The 20,000-nt window shown below is 38.9% G+C and overlaps 2 protein-coding genes across 2 annotated transcripts in view; both read right to left on the reverse strand.

Annotated features, from left to right (window-relative positions):
- Window positions 1-276: 276 nt before the first annotated feature.
- On the reverse strand, window positions 277-14,184 carry LOC111335696 (uncharacterized). Its single transcript, XM_022941689.2, has 8 exons — window positions 12,259-14,184; window positions 8,256-8,463; window positions 7,451-7,755; window positions 5,982-6,110; window positions 5,086-5,399; window positions 3,113-4,240; window positions 2,358-2,601; window positions 277-2,059 (listed from the first exon to the last, which is right to left on the reverse strand). The coding sequence occupies exons 1-8, from the start codon at window positions 12,427-12,429 to the stop codon at window positions 1,565-1,567; spliced, it is 2,994 nt and encodes a 997-aa protein (XP_022797424.2). The 5' UTR covers window positions 12,430-14,184; the 3' UTR covers window positions 277-1,564.
- Window positions 14,185-14,324: 140 nt separating this feature from the next.
- LOC148727272 (uncharacterized) overlaps window positions 14,325-20,000 on the reverse strand; it is a 13,949-nt gene continuing 8,273 nt past the window's right edge. Inside the window, exons 3-8 of the mRNA XM_088729190.1 lie at window positions 19,492-19,793; window positions 19,096-19,206; window positions 18,149-18,462; window positions 16,162-17,295; window positions 15,416-15,659; window positions 14,325-15,106 (exon numbers count right to left, since the gene is read on the reverse strand). Of these exons, the coding sequence (XP_088585316.1) occupies window positions 14,609-15,106; window positions 15,416-15,659; window positions 16,162-17,295; window positions 18,149-18,462; window positions 19,096-19,206; window positions 19,492-19,793 (2,603 nt within the window). The 3' untranslated portion in view covers window positions 14,325-14,608. The remainder of the gene's footprint in view (window positions 15,107-15,415; window positions 15,660-16,161; window positions 17,296-18,148; window positions 18,463-19,095; window positions 19,207-19,491; window positions 19,794-20,000) is intronic.

The raw sequence follows: 20,000 nt of genomic DNA on the forward strand, positions 1-20,000 counted from the left end.
TACATTTCTGGCTTTTAAGTTCTATGTCCATTTATATCAGGTTCAAAACACGAACTTCGTCCGCTAAATTTGAAAGTTTTTGCTGGGCGTCGAATTTGGGACAAATTCACCCGAAAAACTAGCACCTGAGGGGTTGATGGGGAGTGGATCTCGTATCTCCTATACCAGAACACTTGCCGAGCAAACTTTAGTATATTTATCCGTAAGTCCACCTAACCTATCTATGATGCTAGTATGCTTTTTCAGATTTTGCCCGCTTTTCTCAGACATTGCCTCTTAAATAATTTTTAATCAAATTTACCAAACTATTCCTACATGCAAATAAGTAAATGAAGGTAATATTCGACAACAGAATTTTGAGATATTTTGAACATTCTTTTAGCTCGGCTTCAGGAAATATCACCGAATTTTCAAGTGACTCAGATCACAAATTGCAACCGCTTCAATTGCAATCGTTTACCTTCATGAGGCATTGACAACTGAAATTCATTGACTATCGACTTCTCCCATTCAAGAATAACTGAAAATGTTGTCCTTTCGTACTATCTCCGAATATATTTTCCGGTTTGGTCTCTCATTTGCTTCATATCCGCTTTTCGCCGGGAAGTACCTTTGTATTCCCAATCTGGCAAGAAATGTCTTTGATGTCAATTTCTAAACTATACGTGGCTTAAATTTTGTTTCCACGATTTTCATTCACTCCAAAATTTATATTGAAAGTTATGTTGCGGAATTTTTGTTCCGCTCGCACAGCCTACAGTAATATAACTATCGTACGATATATCAAGCCTAGTTCACATGATCCCCTCCTTATTTGGTTCAATTAGCGTGTGCAAAGTACATCAGCTGATAACTGTGCACTAAGTTCAATTTACTGAGAATGGATGCAATCTATCACGTAATCATTTAACTAATTCCTTTTACAATTAATATTTGACTTATTATTAATGAGCAACTAACTTATTCCCCGACAAGTTATTCTCGAAATGCTTCAGTTTTTTTTCACAATTTTCTCCTCTCGCCCAGTCTTGATTTCATTGAAATAGTACGACAAAAAGGCTTAAGATCCACACAATCATTCAAAATCGAAGAAAATTTAATGGTACATTGTTAGAAGGTATTGCTAGTAATCCTTTGAATTGATTACTCCTTTATTCAAAGAGTTTGTCCTAAATGCCTTATTTACCAATATAAAGCGTATAATTCTCGTATGCAAATTTGCACACCTTAGTTTTGTGGACCTTGTCAGGTCCCTAAGCGGTCTTCTACTTACGTCATTTGTACCTTTGAATACTTACTCTATCTCTGTATTTCAAAGTGCTGAAATGATTCTTACCCTTGGTTTATTTATTTTTATGTAGCAATGAATAATATCGATATGATGCAGAAGAAAAACAAAAACAAAACAAAACAAAAAAATGCTTAAGAAAAGATGCACATGTTGAAAATGATACATCACGAAAATCAGAAGGATTATCTTATCAGAAAGTTAGCCGCTGTTCTACCCTGTAGGTCTATTTTTGAGTGTGAAATATGCTTAAGATGGCTCCCTGATAGCCAGTGTTCATGGCGATGGTGGATACACTTTCTGGGAGAGCCTAGTTAACACCTTGTGACACTCTGCCGCATCTGGTCGATTGTTGGGTTTTCCATCCCAGCAACGCTGCATAAGATTTTGCCAGCCAGTGGAAGGCCTCATGTCGTCTTGTACATGTGAAGGTGTTGCACCCTTAACTACTTTGTCCAACGCATGTCCTTCTTCAAGGAAGGCTCTCTCACCATACCACATCTCCCAGAGCATTATACCAAAGCTGTATATGTCAGCCTTGTTATCATATTCTTTTTTAAGGATCACTTCCGGGGCGAGGTAAGCTTTGGTTCCCTTTAAGGTGTCTGTGAGCATTTTAGCCTCTTCCTCTTCAGCCTTATCATCATATTCTTTGTTAGGGATCCCTTCCGGGGTGAGGTTAGCGTCGGTTCTCGTCAACATGTCTGTGATCATCTTAGCCTCTTCAGGGAGGCGAAAACCGGAGACCTTAATGACATTTCCTTGTGAAAGCTATGAAGAGAGGTAAAGAAATAACGCTAATGCCATAACCAGAAAATATTTTCGGGCCTTTTAGGAGCTACAAGGCCTTTTCTGCAAGACTGACTTGGAACCGTTCGTCACTTGACGTTGTGAACTAATGAGCACGTAAGCAGATTTTCAACAACTATTGCATTTAATACATTTAATCTCACTTTGACCAGTGAATTACATAACTAGTCATTAACCGACCCTTGCAAGCAGACTGAAATCAAAACCATCGTAGAAATTATAACATACACAAAAAAATTGAGCCTTAGTTGAAACTCACCAAAATTTTTTCCAGCTTGAGTCCGCGGTGAACAATACCCTGACTATGTATGAACTCTATAGCTTCAGCTATGTCCTTAGCCCAACACAGCACGGACAAAGCAGGTATACTTTTACGATTCTGAAAAATGTGATTCATCAAGTTTTCCTCGCACATTTCCATGACATGGAACACCCGCCATCGACCGTCTTCCCTTAGCAATGCAGTCCCAAAGAACTTAACGATGAAGCGAAAGTCAAGCTTCCTACAAAAAAATATGGTCACGAATATCTACCTGTCTTATGAAATTATATAAGTTCGTTTGAATGTTAATGTGCCCAAACATTTTCGGTGTTTTCAACTGCTAGGTTATAACGCTCTAGCTAATGACTTATATTTCTCATGTTGTCCAACCAAATTAAAATTCCACTTTAGACAGCCCTTATATAGATATGCATATATAGTTACTGCTTCTATATATATTAATTTTTATTTGATGTTCAATACTTTTCGTTAAATACAACCTAGAAGGGGATTGCGTTCGCTGCGCAAGCTTAATTTTTAGGCTGCAAAGACCTACGGGAAAAGTCTCAGTGGAGTTTTCAACTCGGAATAATATGTTCTTGACTGCGAGAAAAGGCTTGCTTGATTGGTTACTGCTATTTTGATGAGTAAAAAACCTTCTTGATCCTTAAAAAACATTCACGATACATGATAAATAGTAAATTGAGTTCACGACCTCTTCCAGCGTTAAACTGATACCAAGAACAACTAACCTTAGTGTTTCTGTCTTAGAAAGGAAGCCAATCGCGGTGGATTCGCTTAGTTCTTTATTCCACAATTTCACAGCCACCTGAGTTGGTTCTCTTTGTCGTGGTATCCTGAATGTTCCTCGATAAACTGTAGCGAATACTCCTATTCCAAGATGTGAAGTTTGATCGCCTCGATCCCACTCCAAGTCATTACGACTTATTACCATGTTCTGTACTTCTTTAATGAAAAAGAGGGCCAACTTCTCTTTTAATCTTACACTCATTGCTTCTAAATCGCCATAGAATTTTTGGATTTTCTCTATTGGGCGAGTCTCATCTCGGAGCTGGTGATATAGCATCTTGTCAGCGGCTACGAGCTCGCGCAAACGAGATGAAACCTGCGTAAGGTAATCCTGAGCATCTTTCAGCCGCTCTTTCACGATCGAACAGAGCTCTTGCTCTTTAGTCGCATGGCGGAGGAATTTACGGGAAGCTTTCACGATGAAGCTACTTGTATCTTTCTCGTATTTTGTTGAATCTATCATTTCTTTTAATTCCTCTTTAAGTCTCACGACACCAAAGATCGGGAATAAAACTACGCTGACTGGAACCCATATTGGACTTGTAACCCCGATCAGAACTTTTTTGGCCGCGTCGAAGTCGTTTGAAGACATGCAAATATTTGATTTACTAGCAGGATCATCCGAAATGACGGCGTTCTCCAGGTATCTGAGTGGAAGTAGACTCTTACCTTCCTCAAATCGCTGGTTGGAGAAACGGACCAGACAGCTGTGAGTGTAGGACAAAATGTGGTTCTCGTCTTCCCATGCGGCAATCGTGTTCTGAAGTCGCTTCGTAAATGCATCTTGGATGAAATGTTCGGTTACCTCCCAACTACTTTCAGTTTTTGGAATATCGTCAAGCGTCCACGAAGTAAATTTTTCCACTACTTCTCTAGACTGTAGGTGTTTGGACAGCACTCTTGCGGCGTCGTCTGCCAGTTTTCTGAAATGCTCCTGCATCTCTTCTTCTACTGAGTGCAACCGCTTCTCGATGTCACAAAGGCGTTTATCAAGGCGTAAATCACCAGAGATGTGATCCTTGATCATTTTCATGTGGTATGCCATACGTGAAATGACGAGGTTAAGCCACCTAAAAGAGGATAGCATGGAAATTTCAAGTATTTTCTTCGCCAAAAACGTTTCTTGTCATTCCGTGTGGATGAAATTTGAAGAAATGAACTACGGTCGAACCTTCCGTGAGCGACCACCCGAAAGAGTCTTTTTTCGTACCTGTGATTAAACCTGCAATTGTAATTTATAAATTCTTCCAATACTCTTTTCACATAGTAGAGCTATTTCGGAAAACACTAGCGGCAGCTCCACTTTTGCAACATATTTTGAAAAACTTTTCAGTTTCCGCTCGTGCGAGATAAAGCTGATTTTCTGTAAAGTGGTCTCATCCTCTTGTTTGGTTAGAACAATTACTGAAAATTAAAAGCAAGCATCACTTAGAGTGGTCGCTTATAAGACGTGGTCGCTTAAGAGAGGTTCCGTTTATGTGATTTGACTTAAGAAACTTTTGTTATTTTGAAATAGTGGTCGTTTACGAGAGTTGATCGCTTACGAGAGGTGGTCGAAGGTAGGTTCGACTGTAGTCGGACAATTAACCAGGAATTAAGACACATATTGGTGGTGATTTTAAGTGCATTCAGACCCTAGGGATATGACTTTTATCAAGTTTTATCTAAAAAGCACCATCTAATAACCTTATCAGTATAAAAGTATATCCGATAGTTTTCTCTTCTTCTGCCTTTGTATAAACTAATTATTTTTACTGTGCACCTGAGGGAACCTCATTAGATCAAGATATGTGAGCAGAAAAATTTTGCTTTTCTTAATAGGGGGTAAAGAATTAAAGAAGAATGGGAGACGTGAGTTATGGCTATAATATTCTTACACAGCTTTGCAAGACCTTCTAGTCAAAACAGAACGTACCTCCACTGCCTTTGCAACGTTGCTTTAATGTTCAGCAAGGCGCTGGATTTAATGCCATCCATCAGCAATGCAAACTCCACGGGATCTATTTCACCGTTTGTGGCGTTAGGCGATGAAAAGTAAATTATTTGAGAATTTGGGTCTAATTCAGGCCAGTATTCTCGGAGTTTCCCAATGACGTGATTTTTGATGGAGTCAGCCTCTTCTTGAGATACTTGATCCCAGTTGTTACACAGGAAAAGAGGAAAAATTGACGAGGTTTCCCTTTGTTGATCAAGACATACTTTTCTGCTTTGTTTGATTGGCTCTTCCATCTAAGAACAAACGTACATTACGTGGAGTTAAAAATTCCTTGGAGGGTAAAAGAAAATGATAACGACCATGGTAATAGCAATGATGACAAAAGAAATAGCTGACAATTATTCATGGAAGTGGAGGTAAATATCCACCAATTTTAACGACACAGTGGTGAATAATTTTTCTTAGTGTACACCACACAAATACCAAAAAATAAGTTTATTTCTCTGACAATACCGAAAATGGTCGGCAATTAAACTCTTGACGCGAAATTTTGTTTTCATCAGCTGCTCGGGGGTGAAGATTACTTGCTATCCACTACCGAACCAGCGAATTAGCACGCGCGAAAGCCACTATTTACTTGTACTGATAAAAATAATAAGGGTAACGTTATTGACTTGATTAAATGATGGTGATGATAGCTTATCATTACCAATTTGAACTTTTTTTGCGAACTTTGCTCATTAATCTATCAAATATGATATTAAGAAAGGCGGCTACGAGTTTGTCTGAAGCAGGGTAATTGTGTTTTTCAATTGAATGAAAGAATGAACGCACTGTTTGTTGGGTATGGTGACGCTACCTGTTTATCCACTTACCACATGTTGCTGTGCTAAACTGTTAATGACGCAGATAACTGCGAAAGCCTCAGAAAGGTACACCTTTAGTTTTTCGTCCTCGATGGGTGATTTACCAATTGATGGGCCGTCAACTATAACGATTCCCTCCTAGAACAGAAAAAGGATGATAGGTAAATGAATCTTAAAAAAGGTTTAAACTTTTTTAGATCAATATTTCTGTAATTGTTGTTGTTGTTGTTGCTGAATCATCACAGGCGGTCCAAGCGCATTGTGTGTGATTTTGGGGTCTTAAGTTCATAAACGGCAGTACCTAACATATTAAGATCGAATTTTAAGCGTAAGTGTGGGCCGTTAAAAGAAAGAAAAATTATAAAAAAAGTTATAAAAAAAGTTAAAAAGGATAATAAAAGTGAGGAATTAAAACGTGCGAAGTCTCCTTACGTTTTTTCCGTAGCCGCTTTGGTACCAACGGTCGTTTAAACGCTGTTTTGGCTTTGTTACGCGTGCGGTGTCACCAGTCAACTGTATAAAAGGAAAATTTATAAAAAAAAGCCAAGAAAAAATTAAAAAGGATAACAAAAGCGAGGATATATCGTATGAAGTCTCCTTACTTTTCTCCGTAGCTGCTTTGTCGTTTACAGTCATTTTAACGCTGTTTTGGCGACTTTCTTTGTAATGCGCGTCGTGCTACCGGTCAATTGTATATAAGAAAACTCAGGGCTGGAAACTTCCACCGGTCCCGAACACCAACCGTCGCCACTCGAAGGCCGATAAATTGCACAAAAGTCGACCGATCTCGCTCAAATTTCCACCTGCGGGAACGCTTAGCTATTACCTACCCGTTTCAGCGGCAAAAGTTTCCAAATTCCGCTGCATCGATCCGAGAGCCACTCCGTCTTACGGGGAAAAGATAAGGGGACTTCATACGATATATTCCTCGCTTTAATCATCCTTTTTGATTTTTTCTTAATTTTTTTTTATAATTTTTCCTTTTATACAGTTGACCGGTGACACTGCATGCGTTACAAAGAAAGTTGTCAAAACAGCGTTAAAATGATCGTTGGCAACAAAGCGGCCACGGAAAAAAAGGTTAGAAGACTTCCCACATTTGATTCCTCGCTTTTATTATCCTTTTCAATTTTTTTTCAATTTTTTTTCACAATTTTTCCTTTTTTAACGGCCCATACTTACGCTTAATTCGATCTTAATATGTTAGGTATTGCCTCTAATGAACTTTAGACCCCAAAATCACACACAGTACGCTTGGGCCGCTTGTGGAATTATCTTTAGACATTTTTTTATCAATGAAAGGGTTAGATTATGAACGGAAACGATATATGTTATATTTCAGATGTAATCCGTCAAAGAATAGTACTCTGCAAGACCAAAGTTTTGCCAAGAATAATGCTTGATAAATGCTCAGTTTTAGCAACCCTCAGCTCACAAATTGCACACTAAGCCCTAAGCTTGCCTTGCTTATCACCAACCTTCAGCAGGTTGTTTGGCCAAAATATCTCAACCTTATCACAACCTTGCCGATCTTGATTTGGGAAAAACGAGGAGATTTGTTGAAGAAAGATTTGTTGAGAATTCTCAGCCATCTCTTCACGTTGGATAGTCTTTGAGTGAAGCCCTGTCTCGGGATCTGCGTCTTTAAAGTGCGCGACAAGCTTGTGGGTTGTTCCATATCTTAGTTCGCAGATGATGGAAGAGGTGCCAAGAAAGGAGTCAGGGAGTAGTTGTTCTCCAAGAATCAGACTTAACAACGTGCTCTTTTTCGAATCTCTTTCACCTGTCGAGAGCAATCCGGCCAGATTAAAGAAAACATGATCCACAAAATCAGTTGGGTTTAAGTATTCATAAATGAAATAAAAATAAAGATTTTATTTCATATTTCTCATGATCATGCAAAATAAGTTCTTATGAAAACTGTAGCGATGATGAGGCCTACTTGGAGGTAGGGGGAGGAAATTAATCCCAAAGATTATGCCCGATTGGCCATGAACGACACGAAGATTAAAACGGAGAATGTGCTGGAATGGAAAAGTGAAGACTGGTACTAGGAATAGACATTGACATGGAGAAACTGTGGAAGACATATAACGTTCGTCAAGCATTTCGTTTCCTGTCTCTCGCTACTCCTTTGTAAGCTAATGGCGTAGCCCTGTGGCGAACAGTCTGCCTGGGGGCGAATAAAACAGTTGGGAGAGAACTTCAAGCTACAACAAACGATCATGCTTCAACTTTTACTTAATTGTGAGCTTCCAAAATTTCTTATCATAAGTAACCAACCTGCAACGAGCACGGCGTATTCTGTTCTCTCTAGTCTCTGTTTGTGGTGGGCCATTTGGTTCTTGAGATTTTTGACTCCCAGCTCCAGAAGTGCGTAGTCCTTGTCACTCAACTCATTTAGACAGGCGTCTATGCTCTCGAATAGTTCTAGCAAGTTTCTTTGTCTTCTCTTGATTTCTTCCCTGGTCTCTTTCAACACTGAGAAGACCTGATGAGTGGAGCATGGAGAGGTTACATTGCTTTGCAAAAAATATCATCAATGGCAATGAAACTTGGATCTGCCATTCTATAACTGAGTCGATAGCTTAACATTTGATAAAAATTTCTTACTTGGTATGTTGACTCGATATAGCTAAAGTAGACAAGCATTTTTCGTTGCATGCACATTACATTCTATTCACATAATCGAGTTTCAATTTAAGTAAGGCCCGGTTCAAACGTCGAATTTCACATGTGCCGAACTTGATGCGAGAATTAAATGCATGTGAAGAACGACGTTTGAATTAATTAAGGCCGGTACACACGAGGGAGCTTGCTCCCGCAGCACGCTCCTGCAACACGCTTCCAGGTAAGTACCCCAACCAGTACATACGAAAGAGCTTCCTCCCGCAGTGCGCTCCTGCAACACGCTCCCGGGTAAGTACCCCAACCAGTACACACGAAGGACACGACGAGGGAGCTGAATGATGAAACAACCCGATTGGAGCACGGCAAGCAAATTTCAGTACACACCAGGGAGCTTGCTCCTGAAACAGACTCGTGCAACAGATTTGCCCCTGGAGCAAAACTCGGGAGCAAAAGTTTTGTTGCGTAACATATTTTTTCGCAAGAAATCGTTGGTCCAGACGAGGGAGCTTTGCTCCGGGAGCGTGTTGCAGGAGCGTGCTGCGGGAGCAAGCTCCCTCGTGTGTAACGGCCTTTAAGGTGGCTGAACACAGTTTTCGCGCGCGCTTTTGGTGATGCAATTCAGCGCGCGCACAAGGATTGCAAAAAACAAACATGCCGTCAATAGAACGGTCATTTTATTTACTCAACACGTATCCGTACTATCTGTGCTATTTTTCTCTATAGTTGGCGCAGTGTATTGAGGGCTTTAATCTTTTATTACAAAGACATGTAAGAAAAGTTAACGGTGCAAAGAACTCAACAATCCTCAGCTTTTTCGTCGTTACCGAAAGAACCCAGTTAAATACAGCGCATGCGTAGTAAGTAGAAAAATTGCGATTGAATGGAAAATTACTCTGTCGTGGATAATGTGACCAAACGGACGTAAAGACAACAGAGTGACAATAACTCTCAATAAAGAAACGACAACTTCAAATTTAAATTTACAAGACATGTTTCGACATTCTCATGTCATCTTTACTTGCAAATGAGCTTTTAACGGTTATACATTTGAATTTATATTAAGGTACGTTACGAGTTACGTGTCCGGACTTACGTTACAGTTTGATTATAAAATGAAAATAGCTCGCTCATAACTACACCAAAAAAAAATTATAATAATAATAATAATAATAAATAGATAAATAAATAATAAAAGACGTAAGAAACAACACAATTAAAAGGAAAGAGATAAATCTAGATGCTTCAATTGCTGATTAAGAATGGGTTTTTCCCACTTAATATGCAATGTCTCTTTGATCTTAATTTGGAATTTTGAGGTGGCAGAATATAATATCGTGAAACATTCTGTATCACAAGAGTAAAGACAGGCCCTTGATGATTGAAGGTGTCTGTAAATATGCGAAGACTTGTCTGACAAGAGGTGCTCACGAACTCGTGTACAAATGTGGCGAGTGGTCTCACCAATGTAACTGGTAAAATTGCTCTCTAGGCAATATGCCTATTTCTTGAGAACCACTCAATAGAATTAATTCCACGGAATTTGGCACGAAAATACTTTAGGAAAACTGGAGTATTGAAAAAAATTGATTTTTAACTAAGGAAATTCTAGATAATCGAGTGAACCTTCAACAAGGGATAATGAAAGATCTCTCTGATCACTTGTTAGCAAAATGGTGTCAACTTGTGAGTATCGTTACAAGCTCTTTCATGGAAATTATAAAGAAAATCTAATGACTAGATTTTCTACAAATAAACAAAACTGAATTTAAAGGCCTGTTTATGTTTATTCATGTCACCATGGCAACGGTACATACGTCAGCTTAACTATCAAAAAACAAAGTTTGCGTTGTTAACTTGCCTACTGCCAGTTTTGGCGACCGAGAGATCAAGGGTGTTAGAGAAAATGGTGAAAGAAAGACAAGTATCAAAAACTGTGTTTAGCCACCTTAAATTCGACTGTTTTAAATTAGACTGTTTTAAATTAGACTGTTTTAAATTAAATGCGACATTCGCCGTATCTGTGACTGAAACAGTCGAAGATTCGACTTAGGTTCGACTTTTGAATTAAACGTCGCATCTCACATTTGCCGAACTTACTGGATGAACTATAGGTAATATCATGATTCGTTTATTACCCACAACTCGCCAGGAATTCTGTGAATGCCAAGGGCGAAAAAGCCACAACAGCACAAAAAATGGCGTGAGACGAAGGAATTTGTAGTTCTTACTTTGCAAAGACAATATATAGTTGTTTGACGTGCGGTAATTACTTTTGTATGAGGTGTTCGGTTATTGAAAACGAAAAGGGCACTCCTAGGTGGAAAGTAGAAAAATTTGTGGCATATTGTGGGTCGTGTTTGAAGTGATGGAACGTGAATCAAGTCAAAGTATAATGACGAAAAGCCAAGATGACGAAGCAAAAACAAAGAGCGAAACGAAAGCATCAGTAAAGCAATTAAGCAAACGCTCAATAGATGTCTTCGCCTAGTAAATAAGTAGTGCGCCTGGGAATATTAACAGCGAACAGAGTTAAATTCGACAGAGTTAAAATCGACGTTTAAATCAAATGTCGTATTTAATGATTTTAGTCGACTAAAATAGGAGTTACTAGGTTTAGCACATGTGAATGATTTGACGTTTGAACTGGACCTAAGAGTTCAATTTCGACTCGGAATTCAAGTTGAACTTCGAGTTGCGACGTTAATATGAGAAGAAAGTCCTTTCATGCACAAGTGAAATTTTTAAAACAAAGGTAGGTTTTGCTCTTAACAATAGAAAAGGACCACAGAAACGAACCAGAAAGGAAACTGTCACCATTTGTCACGCAAGATGACTTATCAGCGCCTAATTATAACTAACAGAAAATCGATGGGGCAGTAGTTTTTAATAGAAATTCAAACTCCACCCAGAGAAAACTCGAAGTTCTTGCCAGTAGAGGAGAGGAAAATGTGTGAGAGGAATTGATTTGTAAGAATAGAGCTGTAAGTGCCAATCAGAACACAGCGATAAATAACACGCGGATGAGAGCAGTGATAGAAACGTCAATAGCTTTCATTATCATAACTCTAAGTCGAAGTTTGAGCCCAAGTTCAACCAGCACTCGTTGAAGAAGTTCTTCTTTACACATTGATATTTAAGAAGGTAGAACAACTTAGAATATACGAGGTTGAAATTCTAAATATATTTGCTATGTATGTTTCGAGGTCTGAACACAAATTAGGGAATAATATCCGTTGGACTGTGATGAACTGATTATCAAGTTTCACCCTCTTACGTGATTTCATTATGTGGTTTACATTCATTAAAACCGCTTGGAATAACGAAGTAATAAAATGTTAAATGAAGAGCTAGGTGTTAGTTTATCTACGTTACGTTTCGTTTAATCCAGCCAACAACTCACAAAGTTATTGTCCATTCATTTCAGTTTCAATTGCTGCAACAGTGTCTCTAGGTCAACTAATAATAGCCCAAAGCATACAGAATGCCCGCCACAAGACAGCGAGCGATTCGTTAAATTCGGACATTCAGTCAACCACATTAATCCAGTTAATCGGGGCCATTCCTTGCGGATAATTCTGCCGCGACAGTCTGAATTGGCGATGGCGGTCTACGCTGAGTTTGAATGGATACTAGCCATAGATGCTTACATTCTTACCTCCTCTGATATTCTGAGTGCCTTTTTCACCCTCTCTTTCATCTGGTCCAATGTCTGCAGCCCTATTAGCGAAATACCTAGAGACTGCATTAGCTCAACCATGCCCCCAAGATCGTTGCATTTTTCAAAGTCTTTCGACGCACTCATGTTGCATACGCCGTTTGGATTCATGTACAGAGAGTAGGAAGTAAATATACGCCTCTGGGAGACGTTTCATTTGTCTGTTAATCACATACGGGATTTCATATTTATGTAACAGCTTAACCTCTGACCTACGGTTGTCACGGTTGGTTTTGCCGAAGCCTCTGGATTGTTCATTGATTGGAAACAAATCCATTTCAGACAAATCACACATCCGCTTTGATAGTCACACCTTACACATTAGCAATTGCAAAAGCATACTATAGGCTATTTTTTACGAACTTGAAACCTTGCCTTTACTGATACGGTTGATAGGTGTTATCTATTTATCATGCTATTGAATGGCTTCTGTTACGAAGAAAAGAGTCGCTATTTGGTTGTGTAAATCTTCATTTAACGCTACGACCTTTCAGTACAAAGCGATCTTAAAAACGATAAACACGGGATTTTAGTCTGGTCCACATGGCTGGCCATCTTGTAGGTATATTATAAGAATTTCTAAAGATTGCTGCCACAACAATAAAAGAAATTTGCCGTGCCCTCCGTAAAAATTTGAGTATAAACTAAATCACAATATAAATTCCGACTCCCATAGCATTAAAGTTGAGACAGCTCTTCTTTTTGGGCTAATTACGGTACGGGTAACTTCACCTTTTAAATGATTTTGAATCAAACTTGCCAAACTATCTCTACATGCAAGTAAGCAAATGAAGATAACATTCGACAACAGAATTTTGAGCGTTTTGCCAAAACATCCCCTTACCTCAGCTTCAGGAAATATCACCGAATTTTCAAGTGACTCAGATCACAAATTTCAATCCGCTTCAATTGCAATCGTATACCATCATGAGGCATTGACAATTGAAGTACGACTATCGACTTTTCCCATTCAAGAATAACTGAAAATGTTGTCCTTTCGTACTATCTCAGAATATATTTTCCGGTTTGGTCTCTTACTAGTCTCTTAGTTGCTTCATATCCGCTTTTCGGAAGTACCTTTGTAGTCACAATCTGGCAAGAAATGTCTTTGATGTCAATTTCTAACCGATGAGTCGCTTAAATTTTGTTTCGACGATTTTCATTCACCCCCAGAATTCATGTTGAAAGTTATTCTCGAAATGCTTCAGTTTTTTTCAAAATTTTCTCCATTCCCAGCATATTTTCAGAATTGAGTTGTCACCCAGTCTTGATTTCATTGAAATAGTAACATCTAGACAATAAGCTTAAAATCCACATACCCATTCAAAATCGAAGAACAGTTAATGGTATATTGTTGGGAGGTATTGCTAGTAATCCTTCGACTGAATTGATTACTCCTTTACTCAAAGAGCTTGTCCTAAATGTCTTATTTATCAATATAGAACGTACAATTCGCGAATGCAAATTTGCACATCTTCGTTTTGAAAACCTTGTCAGGTCCCTAAGCGGTCCACTACTTGCGAAATTTGTACCTTTGAATACCTCCTCTATCTTTGTATTTCAAAGTGCTGAAATGATTCTTACCCTTGGTTTATTTATTTTTATGTAGTAATGAATAACTATCGATGTCATGCAGAAGAAAAACAAAAGCAAACAAAAAAAAATTAAGCTTAACAGAAGATGCATATGTTGAAAATGATACTGATAATATTTAGAGACCAGTCATTATCTTTCGCCAAGGGGAGTGGGGGGAAGGGTTGGGTCTGAGCAATTTGGATGTGTCACAATGAAATTTATCTGATCCCCCGAGGGCTTTTTAGTGTTCTATTGATCTCCTCTCATTGACACCTAGTTTCACACCACCCGTCTTCCCGCCGACATATTTATAAGAAAAAAGGCAGAAATGCATTCAAAGTCGTATGATTTAAATGTATCGCTGGTTGTTCATCGTTCAAAAGAAAGAATAACGACCACATGCCTCAAGTCAAGAAGTCAGTGCCCAGAAGTTAAGAATGTTCAGCCTTCTTTACTTTTTTTTCAGCTTATTAATTTAAACGTTGGTACAAACCCTGCTTTTTCGATGCAAAGATGATGTAGTCATTAAATCAGTCGTCAAGCACAGATTAACCTTTGTCAAGAAAGCATATCCCATAGCCCTTAAGTATCATAATTTTCTATTCACTATAAAAACCAGAAAGATTATGTTATCAGAACGTTGGCTGCTGTTCTTCCCAGTAGGTCTACCTTTGAGTACGAAACATGTTTAATATGGCCCCCTGGTAGCTAGTGTTCATGGCGATGGTGGGTACACACTCTGGGAGAGCCTAGTTAACACCTTGTGACACTCTGCTGCATCTGGTCGATTGTTGGGTTTTCCATCCCAGCAATGCTGCATTAGATCTTGCCAGCCAGTGGGAGGCTTCATGTCGTCTTGTACATGTGAATGCGTGGCACCCTTAACTACTTTGTGCAACACATGTTCTTCTTTTTCAAGGAGGGCTCTCTCACCATACCACATCTCCCAAAGCATTATACCAAAGCTGTAGATGTCGGCCTTGTTATCATATTCTTTGTTAAGGATCACTTCCGGGGCGAGGTAAGCTTTGGTCCCCTTAAAGGTGTCTTTGATCATCTTTGCCTCTTCATCTTCGGCCTTGTCATCATATTCTTTGTGAGGGATTACTTCCGGGGTGAGGTTAGCGTCAGTTCTCATCAACATGTCTGTAATCATCTTAGCCTCTTCAGGGAGGCGAAAACCGGAGACCTTAATGACATTTCCTTGTGAAAGCTATGAAAAGAGGTTAGGAAAGAACGCAAACACTATAACCAGAAAATATTTTCGGTCCTTTTAGGAGCTACAGGGCCTTTCCTGCAAAATTGTCTTGGAACCGTTCGTCACTGGTCACCGTGAACTATTAACTTAATAAGCACCTAAGCAAATTTTCAACATTTATTGCATCTAATTGATCAAGAAATCTTAATTTGACGACTGAATTAGATAACTAGTGATTAACAGACCCTTGTAAACAGACGGATATCGAAATCATTGTAGAAATTAAAACCTTCACAAAAAAACTGAGCCTTATTCGAAACTCACCAAAACTTTTTCCAGCTTGAGTCCGCGGTGAACGATACCCTGGCTGTGTATGAACTCTATAGCTTCAGCTATGTCCTTAGCCCAGCACAGTATGGACAAATCAGGTATACTTTTACGATTCTGGAAAATGTGATTCATCAAGTTTTCCTCGCACATTTCCATAACGTGGATCATTCGCCATCGATCGTCTTCCTTAAGCAATGCTGTCCCAAAGAACTTAAGGATGAAGTGAAAGTCAAGCTTCCTACAAAAAAAATATAGTCATATCCATCTGTATTGAGAAATTGCTAAAGTTCGTTCGGATCTCAATGTGCCCGAATATTTTCGGTGTTTTTCAACTTCTCTGTTATTATAACGCTCTCCTGAAATCACCTTCATTTCTATTGTTGTCGAATCAAATCAGTCAATTCTTCTTTAGACAACCCTTTTATATACAGTTAGTTCCTGTATATTTTTTAATTTTTATTTGATGTTCAATACTTTCCCCTAAATACAACCCAGAAGGAGAATGCGTTCGCTGCGCAAGCTTTTAGCAATTGAAGAGACCTATGGGAAAAGGTTCAGTGGATTTATCAAGTGGGAATAATATTATTCTTAACTGCGAAAAAAGCCTGTTTAATTGGTTACCGCTTTTTTAATCGGTAAAAAACCTTCTTGATCCTTAAAAAAACATTCACGATACATAATACATAGGAAATCGAGTTTATGATCTCTTCCAGCGTTAAAATATACTAAGGGTAACTAACCTTAGCGCTTCTGTCTTAGAAAGGAAGCCAACCGCGGTGGATTCGTTTAGTTCCTCATTCCACAATTTCACAGCTACCTGTGCTGGTTCTCTTTGTCGTGGTATCCTGAATGTTCCTCGATAAACTGAAGCGAATGCTCCTTTTCCAAGATGTGAAGTTTGATCGCCTCGATCCCACTCCAAGTCATTACGACTTATTACCATGTTCTGTACTTCTTTAATGAAAAAGAGGGCCAACTTTTCCTTTACTCTTACACTCATTTCTTCTAAATCACCATAGGATTTTTTGATTTTCCCTTTTGGGCGAGTCTCATCTCTGAGCTGGTGATATAGCATTTTGTAAGCGGCTGTGAGCTCGCGCAAACGAGATGAAGCCCGAGTAAGGTGATCCTGGGCGTCTTTGAGCTGCTCTTTCACGATCGAACATAGCTGTTGCTCTTTACTCGCATGGCGAAGGAATTCACGGGAAGCTTTCACGATGAAGCCTTGTTGATCTTTTACGTATTTTGTTGAATCTTTCCTTTTTTTAAATTTCTCTTTAAGTGTCATAACACCAAAGATTGGGACTACAACTAGGCTGACTGGAACCCAAATTGGACTTGTAACCCCGATCAGAACTTTTTTGGCCACACCGAAGTCATTTGAAGACGGGCAAATATTTGATTCACTCGCAGCATCATCCGTAATAACGAAGTTCTCCAAGTACTGAAGTGGAAGTAGACTCTTTTCTTTATTAAGTCGCTGGTTGGAGAAATGGACCAGAGAAATGTGAGTGTTGGACAAAATGTGATTCTCGTCTTCCCATGCAGCGATCGTGTTCTGAAGTCGCTTCGTAAATGCATCCTGGATGAAATGTTCGTTTACCTCCCAACTACTTTCGGTTTTTGGAATATCGTCAAGCGTCCACGAGGTAAATTTTTCCACTACTTCTTTAGATTGTAGATATTTGGACAGTACCCTTGCGGTATCGTCTGCCAGTTTTCTGAAATGCTCTTGTATCTCTTTTTCTACTGGGCGCAACCACTTCTCCACGTCACAAAGGCGTTTATCAAGGCGTAACTGATCATCAGAGACGAGAAGATCCTTAACCATTTTCATGTGGTATGCCATACGCGAAATGACGCAGTCAAGCCACCTGAAAGAGGAAAGCATGGAAAGTTCAAGTACTATTTTTCGCCCAAAACATTTATTATCATTCCGCGTGGATGAAATTTGAAGAAATGAACTACAGTCGGCGGCCATCCGGAAGAGTTTTTTTCGCAGATGTGAATAAACCTGCTTTTGTGATTTATAAACTCTTCCAAAGCTTTATTAACGTGGTAGAGCTATTTCGGAAAACACTGGCGGCAGCTCTACTTTTGCAACATTTGTTGAAATACTTTTCAGTTTCCGCTCGTAAGAGATAAAGCCGATTTTCTGTAAAGTGGTCTCTTAGGAGAAGTTAATGCAATTCCCATGGAAATTGAAAATAAGCATATCTTAGAGTGGTCGCTTATAAGATATGGTCGCTTAAGAGAGGTTTCGTTTATAGGGATTCGACTTAGAAATTTTTGGTATTTTGAAATGGTTGTCGCTTACGAGAGTTGGTCTCTCAAGAAAGGTAGTCGAAGGTAGGTTCGACTGTAGTCGAGCAATTAACCGGGAAGACATATTTTACGAGTGTGGTGATTTTAAGCGCATTTAGACTCTAGGAAAATGACTTTCACCAAGTTTTCCCTAGAAAGCACTCTCTAATAACCATATCAGTATAAAAGTAAATTCTATAGTTTCCCACGCGTCTGCGTCTGTGTAAGGTTAATATTTTCACTGTGCACCTGGAGGAACCTCAGTAGATCAAGATATGAGGGCACAAGAATTTTGCTCTTCTTGATAGGCGGTAAAGAGTTAGAGAAGAATGGGATGAAAAGAACTCCAGTTAAGTTAGGATGTGAGTTATGGCCATAATGTCACGCAGCTTTGCAAGACCTTCTAGTCATAACAGAACGTACCTCCACTGCCTTTGCAGCGTTGCTTTAATGTTTAGCAAGGAGCTGGATTTAATGCCATCCATCAGCAATGCAAACTCCTCGGGAGCTATTTCACCGTTTGTGGCGTTAGGCGATGAAAAGTAAATTATTTGAGAATCTGGGTTTAATTCAGGCCAGTATTCTCGGAGTTTCCCGATGACGTAACTTTTCATGGAGTCAGCCTCTTCTTGAGATACTTGATCCCGGTTGTTACATATGAAAAGAGGAAAGATCGACGAGGTTTTCCTTTGTTGATCAAGACATACTTTTCTGCTTTGTTTGATCGGTTCTTCCATCTAAGAACAAACATACATTACATGGAGTTTAAAATTCCTTGGAGGGTAAAAGAAAATGATAACGACCATGGTAATAGTAGTGATGAGAAAAGAAAAGGCTGACAATTATTCACGGAAGAGGAGGTAAATATCCACCAGTTTTAATGACACTTGGGGGAATAATTTTTTCTTAGTGTATGCCTCACAGATACCAAAACAGTAAGTTTATTTCTTTCACAATACCGAAAAATGGTCGGCAATTAAATTCTTGACACGTAATTGTGTTTTCATTGGCTGCTCTGGGGTAAATATTACTTGCTATTCACTTCCGAACCAATCAATCAGCACACGCGAAAACCACCATTCACTTGTTCTAATAGCAATAATGATAGTAATGATAATGATAATAACTCTGATGAATATGATATATACAACTTTAACTGTAACGTTATTGACATGACTAAATGATAGTGACAATAGCTTACCATTTTGAACTTTTTTCTGCGAACTTTGCTCATTAATCTAATCTAGTACGATATGAAAAAAGGCGGCTACGAGTTGGTCTGGAGCAGGATAATTGTATTTTTCAATTGAATGAATGAATGAACGAACTTTTTGTTGGGTATGGTGACGCTACCTGTCTATGCAACTTACCATACGTTGCTGTGTTAAATTGTTGATAACGCAGATAACTACGAAAGCCTCAGAAAGGTACAACTTTACTTTCTCGTCCAATGCTGGACTGTCAACTATAACGATTCTCTCCTAGAACATAAAAAGGATGAGAGTAAGTGAATCTTAAAAGGTTTAATTTTTTTTTTTGATCAATGTTTCTTTACTTGTTGTTGACTCATCCAAAGACTTTTTTTATCAAGAAAAGAGTTAGATTGTGAAGGAGAACGATATATGTTCTTTCTCAGTTATAATCAATGAAAAGTATTCTGCAAGACCTAAGCTTTTTCAAGAATAATGCTTGATAAATGCTCAGTTAGCAACCCTTGCCTCACAAATTCCATATAAAGCCATAAGCTTGCCTTGCTTATCACCAACCTTCAGTAGGTTGTTTGGCCAAAAGATCTCAACCTTGTTACAACCTTGCCGATCTTGATTTAGGAAAAACGAAATTTGTTGAAGAAAGATTTTTTGAGAATTCTCAGCCATCTGTTCAAGTTGAATAGTCTTTGAGTGAAGCCCTGTTTCGGGATCTGCGTCTTTAAAGTGCGCTACAAGCTTGTGGGTTGTTCCATATCTTAGTTCGCAGATGAGGGAAGAGGTGCCAAGAAAGGAGTCAGGGAGTAGTTGTTCCCCAATAATTAGACTTAGCAACCTGCTCTTTTTCGAATCTCTTTCACCTGTCGAGAGCAATCGTCAGATTAAAGAACAACATGATCCACAAAATCAGTTGTGTTTAAGTATCAATACATTGAATAAAAATAAAGTTTACATTGCATATTTCTCATGATTATGCAAAATAAGTTCTTATGACTACAGGAGTCTTACTTCAAGGTAGGCCGAGAAAATTCATCCCGAAGATTATGCGCGATTGGCCATGAACGACA

This window comes from Stylophora pistillata, chromosome 7 (genome assembly GCF_964205215.1).
Source record: "Stylophora pistillata chromosome 7, jaStyPist1.2, whole genome shotgun sequence".
In the NCBI taxonomy this organism is placed as follows: domain Eukaryota; kingdom Metazoa; phylum Cnidaria; class Anthozoa; order Scleractinia; family Pocilloporidae; genus Stylophora; species Stylophora pistillata.